Source organism: Filicampus tigris, chromosome 13 (assembly GCF_054856515.1).
Source record: "Filicampus tigris isolate MCC_2025a chromosome 13, RoL_Ftig_1.0, whole genome shotgun sequence".
Taxonomy (NCBI): Eukaryota; Metazoa; Chordata; class Actinopteri; order Syngnathiformes; family Syngnathidae; genus Filicampus; species Filicampus tigris.
The window spans coordinates 6,048,238-6,054,875 of NC_141229.1; the positions used below are offsets into that span (position 1 = coordinate 6,048,238).

General features: G+C 36.4%; 1 protein-coding gene across 1 annotated transcript; it reads left to right on the top strand.

The window, feature by feature from the left end:
* Positions 1-587: 587 nt before the first annotated feature.
* Positions 588-2,841, top strand: LOC147137359 (fatty acid-binding protein, brain-like). The gene is made up of 4 exons (XM_086048876.1): positions 588-754; positions 1,418-1,590; positions 1,669-1,770; positions 2,618-2,841. The coding sequence occupies exons 1-4, from the start codon at positions 682-684 to the stop codon at positions 2,666-2,668; spliced, it is 399 nt and encodes a 132-aa protein (XP_085905002.1). The 5' UTR covers positions 588-681; the 3' UTR covers positions 2,669-2,841.
* Positions 2,842-6,638: the final 3,797 nt, after the last annotated feature.

Below are 6,638 nucleotides of genomic sequence, written 5' to 3' on the forward strand. Positions count from 1 at the left end.
TCTTTTTTTTTTTAGTAGTTTACAAGTTTTGCTATTTGGTTATAATTTGGTTGTCTAGATTTGTAGTCTGTTTCCTCAAAAGGCCGAATTTGAAGGCCACAGGATGTTATAAGCGCAGCCTCGTTTTTGATGAAAATTATTCATCCATGGTTCAGAAAATGGATGAAGGTTGTCCTACTTTTTTTAGGAATACAGAAAGTGACAGCTCTAGATTAATTTTACAATGTACATGCATTTTTGGGCATATATTGATATATGTTATGAGTTGATAAGTTTGGGGTGAATGGCTGTAAACAGAGGTGGAAAGTACGCTTTTGCACTGTACAATATTTTCGCGTTATCCATTGCTCTTGCTCTTCTATATTATTTATATGTGTTTAAATGTGGTTGTATTATTTGAACACTACTGTTAATGCTATAAAGCATGACTACTAAAAGTGGTGGTCAGCCAACCAGCTCGTTCGACATAAATCTGTCATTTACAGCGTTTCTCTTTTTGGACCAATCGGAGGCCACCTCGCGCCAGTGGGGCGTCCAATCGGCTTTTTCGCTTCATATGAAGCGCCCGCCCCCCGGCCCAAGTATTTATCGAACCGAGCGTCTGCACTGCCTGACCCAACGACTCTAATGTGTTGTGACCCGTTCATGTTTTGTCTCCATTTTGACTGAAAAACAGCAAAAATGGTGGATGCTTTCTGCGCTACTTGGAAACTGCTGGACAGCCAGAACTTTGATGACTACATGAAGGCGCTCGGTGAGTAGTTTATTATAAAGTGTGTGCGGGTTCGCTGGCGCCGGGCGGAATAATTGCATCTCTCCAAAAGCATGACTTCTCAGAAAAAAAGAAAAAACAAAACAAAACAAAAAACGGCATTGTATACCCATTAATAATAATAATGTGGAAAAAAATGCTGCTTACTGTTTATACAGGTGTTGACTTGCAGTCTTTTAAGCCTTCACTACGACAACTTCACAACATGTATTAATTAATCAATCAATTAATTGATTGATTATATGCTTACATATATTAGGGCTGCACGGTATTGGAAAAACATGCAATGTGCGTTATGGGTGTTGAATATTGTGATATTGATATTGCGATATTTAACATGTACCAAAAAATACTAACCCATGCAGAAAAATAAGATGGTTCGGTTTAGTTTTAGCTAATTAATTGTAATAGCTTACAATTTTTGTCTTATATGTATATATTTTCAGAGTTATATAGGGTGAGTAGTGGGGTTCGTTTTTTTCCCCCATTTAAAAGCAATACTGTGTAGCGCTGTGTTGTGTGTGAAATATTATTTAAAATGATTTATGAAATATTCAACTTTTACCGACAATGCACAACATTTGTGTATATGTTTAGAATTTTACATAAATAATTTATCATTTCTGTGTTAAAAAAAAATGCTAGGTGTGGGCTATGCCACAAGACAAGTGGCCAACGTGACCAAACCCACTGTGGTGATCACCCAGGATGGGGACAAAGTGGTGGTGAAGACCCTGAGCACCTTCCGCAACACTGAGCTCAGCGCCAAACTGGGGGAGGAGTTTGACGAGCTCACGCCTGATGACCGAAAAGTCAAAGTAATGCTACTCCCTAAATGCAATATTATAACTGCTCGATCAATATGAATAACAAAAATGTGCATTTTTGTTTGACAGTCCACCTTCACCATGGAAGGCGACAAATTTGTGCACGTGCAAAAGTGGGACGGCAAAGAGACCAAGTTTGTCCGAGAGCTCAAGGATGGAAAGATGGTGATGGTGAGATGATGTCCGTGAATACAGTGGTGCTTTGACTTATGAGTTTCATTCGTTCCGAGACCATGGCAGTAACTCAAAAACTTGTATCCCAAATCATCTTTCCCCTCTGAAACGAATGCAAGCCTGAATTAATCTGTACGACATGGAACATAATCAGATTAACTATACATAAACGTTTTGGTTTTACGCTAAAATAAAGGTAAATGAACCTTGAATTAATATGGAAGACAGTTAATTGATCTAATTCAGTTTGAGTTGTTAACTTACTTAACGCTTTGACCTGTTGTCTTTTAAGCATTCGCTACAATTTCACAAAATTCCATCAAACAAGTGTGGCATAAACACACAGTAAATCTTGAATTAGAATACAATGAGAATGCAAGCAAATCTGTATCTTAATCACTTAGAGTTTTTATTTTTATAAAACTGACTGACCAGAATGAGGCATATTTTCCCCTATAAATTGCACCCTTGGTGTTTTGATAGTTGCTTTCTTTTTGTCGATTTGAATTTGTTTAATTGTTCAGCACTAGTTCAAATAATAATACTATCTAATAATGATAATATTTATAATCAACATAACATCAATGCTAGTTTCGTTAGCCTGTCTATAGCGTTTTTCATCATGAGTTAGTAGCAGGCATCAACTTGGTTTGGTTAAATACACGACACGTAATTTTCTTTGTTTGATGTTTAGTTTGACAGTAAACTTCAACTCTGTCTGAAAAAAACCCCGCAAATCAGGTCACTTGTAAGTCGGCGTACCACTGTATGTATAACATACAGTAATAATACATGTGATGATCAATAATATGTTTGTATCTTTGTTTTTTTTTTCTTTTTTCAGACTTTGACGTTTGAGGGCGTCCAGGCTGTGCGCACGTATGAGAAAGCTTAATTTTCCGAAGGACTGCTTTGCTGTTTTAATGTTTTTGTTTGCACTTCTAATGTTGTTTTAACCTGTTAGACAAGAGTGTGAAACCTTTGGAGAAATTCTGGTTTTAATTTAAAGAAAATGTATAGCATTTAACATGCAAACGTTTAATAAAGCACTTCAATACTTTTGGTTAATTTGTGGCCCATTCTTGCTCCAGATTAACCCTTGAGAGATCATTGTCACATTGTTAGTTTCACTAGGTAACAAGTGCTCTCTTTTTTTGGTTCATACACGAAAAAAATATATTAAAAAAAATATTACACAGGTTTAAGTTTCTTTAATTCTAGCTAGCTATCTATCTAATTTGACTATGATAAAAGCAAGTGGCTTGTTGTGTGTATATCTTGAATTTTTACAGTACTTACTGCAATGTTTTTTTTAAATCTTGCACACAACAAATACAAATATTGTAAAAAAACAACAACTGAAAAACTAAAACTAATATAAACTAAACTACAGCAATAAAAACGGAAGAAAAAAAACAACAACAAAAAACCCTAAGTACACACAATTTAGCATTTATATAAACTAGTTCATTTCCTTATTTTAAGATTTCTATTTAAAATAATTTGTACATTCGTCCATCAGATGGCACTAATTTTTCCCCATTTAAAGTACTTTTTTTCAAATGGTAGCATTTGCAATTTGTAAATTGTATTCTACTGCATCGCAGTGTCAATTTAAAGTGGATGACTTGCCTAGTCCTTTTTACTCATTCAAAGCATGCAGCAAAATATTCCATCAAAAATGCTAATTTTCATCCAACATTTGCAGCATAAACGACTGCTGTCTTTTAAGTCAAGAGCTACATTTTCCACCACTTTATTTTTGAACATTTGTATATTTCATCTTTCATTTAAAGCATGCAGCAAAAATATTATACCTGTTCACTGTTATTCTGCATGGGTGCCTCACTACTACTAAGTGTGAGTCCACATGTTGTGACCAAGGAGCTTTCAATGCAAACATTTTTTTTTCAAGAGTATGTTCTGTGCAAGGCCACTAGTTGAAACGGGGCATTCTGATGAATATTGCGTTTGTGGAGTTAATCCACCCATTTTTAACCATCTCCCGGGGCGGCCATTTTGTCACTTCTGTCGACTGAAAATGACATCACAACTACTCAGGGCTCAGGTAACGACCAATCAAAGCTGACCTGAGCCGTGATTGGTCGTTACCTGAGACCTGAGTAGTTGTGATGTCATTTTCAGTCGACAGAAATGACAAAATGGCCGCCCCCTGAGATGGCTAAAAACGAGTGCATTTCTCCTTAACTTATATACAAACGCAAAATGAATCAGAATGCCGTGTTTCAACTAGTGGGACTTCTGGGAACATATTCTTGAGAAAAATATGTTTGGGTTGACTTCCGCTCTAAGGGTTAATATGGTCTGACTCTACATAATAAAAACCTCACTGTGTCAGCCATAAAAAAGGGTGAAATAAACAGCATTTCAGTCATCATTTTGTGTATGTGTATGTGTGTTTGTGTAGCCTTTTGAAAAACACTGGACAGGGTAGCCCCTGTGCCGCTGCCAGGTGACAGCTGCAGGGGCCAGTGCGACCGCGCAGCGCGAACGACCTGCAATGAACCCTGCAGGATTGACACCACTCCCCCCCCGACACACAAACGGAAGCTGGAATGGGGTTAGGGGCGGTGACGTCACTAATCTGATTTAGACTGTGGTGTCATGACGCGGAGGCAACATGCGATGGTGTGGACCAACCGTGAGTGAATAGCGTGACACACACGCGCACACACGTAAGCGCAAAACAAAACGAGAGTGATGGACAAGTTGAAGCTTGATTCAATGACATAATTAGTCATCGTCAGCAATGTGAATCGTATCGAGCCACAAGGAGCTCTTTTCTTCCCGCTGCCAACTTTGCTCTAAATGCACAAACAAAGGATGTGTGCTAACTGGAGTGGAACTGCAGTTCCGATTGAAAACGCGCCTCTATGCAGTGTTTATTATACTCTGCCAAAATGTCACAAAACGAGCCAAGAGAGCTAAGAAAGACACAGTCGGTCTTTCCCATATTAAAGGGAAAGTAGAAATAATAGTTTGGTGTAGCTGGTCGCCCCTGCTGGGTTGCAGGCGAGATTTTCAATTTTGTGTAGAATGTGCAACTCAAGTGACGCCCCTTGGACCTCGTTCCAGGGTTTCTGGGCTCAAGGGCGAATGACAAATAATCATAAATTGTTTTTACACAATTACATTTCAAGTCCTGACAGAACAATTCTTCAAAAGTGTGCTTGCTTCAAGCTGTTTATTGCCACTCCCAGTTGGTTAGGTTACTGGAAAATTCAACATAAAAGAAAGAAAATTACCCCGTGTGTTTATAGTCACCACAAAATGTTGGTTTACAAAAGGCCAGTATTTTAAGGCTAAGACACACAATGCGAAATGTCATAGGCAGGTTAATGAAACTAGCATAGATGTTGTAATAATTTTAATACTTTTGTAATAATTTTGTCATGATTAAACTTTTGTAATAATTCCAATACAATTTAGATTTGTATAAAATAATTTTAAAACCACCGGGTCAAAAATAACCCAATTTGCGTCAAAAATTGAACCAACTTGCTACTTGACCCAATTTTTTTTTCTTTTTTCAGTTGTAACAAAAAAATTGGTTTGTTTTGTTCCAATTTTTTATCCATTTTTTTTGTTTGTTTTGCCCTTGCAGTTTTAAGGGTGAAGCAATAGCAAAGCCAAATAAAATGATTAAAAAAGAAAAATAGAACTAAATGAATTACATAGGATTTTTTTATTTTGGGCGAATATCAATTTTATTTCATTATTATTTCATTTTATTTTTCATTTCAGGATGTTTGAACAAATCAAAGTGATTAACATACCAAAATAAAATGACAAAAACACTATCATTAAAAAAACCTACTGAATAGGATTTTTTTTTTTGGGGGGGGTTAAATCAAGACTTTCCACATGACAAAACACTTGCGTGACTCTTTTATTGAATGTCAAATCCAAGCACAATGAGCAGACACAATAGTGCTGTTGTTCAATTATTATCCTCAGTAGGGATGAAACTTGTATTGACAAAAAGTCTACACACCCTTGTTCAAATGCCATGTCTCTGTGATATAAAAAAAAAAAAAAAGAGAAATCATTTCAAAACGTTTCCCACCAGTAATGTGACCTTCAACTTACAACTCATAAATGAATAAATAAATAAAATAAATGTAATCGTTTTGATCGGGGGAATAACAACTGAGATAACATGGTTGTTAAAGCACCCTGTACAGTTTTTTGGTCAGAATAGTGAAAAAAGTTTTGATTTCTCTCTCCTTTCTTTTTTTTTTTTTTTTTTACACGACAAAAATTTGAACAGGTGTTTGTCGACTTTCTATATCTATCCACTGTATATTGTTTCTTCCTGTTACTTCTCATTTCAAGTCTCACACACACATGCAGATTTCAGGTAGCTTTGACCTTGCGTATTGCACAAATTTAATCTAACAAATAAATATACAATGCTTCATAAAACAGATTCTCTATATATATATTCATCTCTGTAGAAATATTGCAAAACATTAGCAGTTGCGCTCATTTAAAACAAAACAACCCTGAGCACCATTCACTAACACGAGACGTGTCCCACTTATTATGATTGTCATTATGATTCCAACAAAAAATTGGATTTACATTCAGCATTATCCTCTCACGCGACATGAACTGTCATAAATCTTGATAAACAACAGCTGGTGCCGTCTGGCTGCTGACAAACAAGGTGCCATTCCATCAAAACAACATTGTATTCATTTTTCCCCATTAATAAATATCCCACTCTCTGCATTCTATCTGCAGTTGTGCAACAATTCGTCCGCTTTTTCGTCCGTTTAGTTGTCATTGTAACGTACCGTCGGTTGTCATCAACAGTGCATTTTTGCTTTGTCGACAAAGAG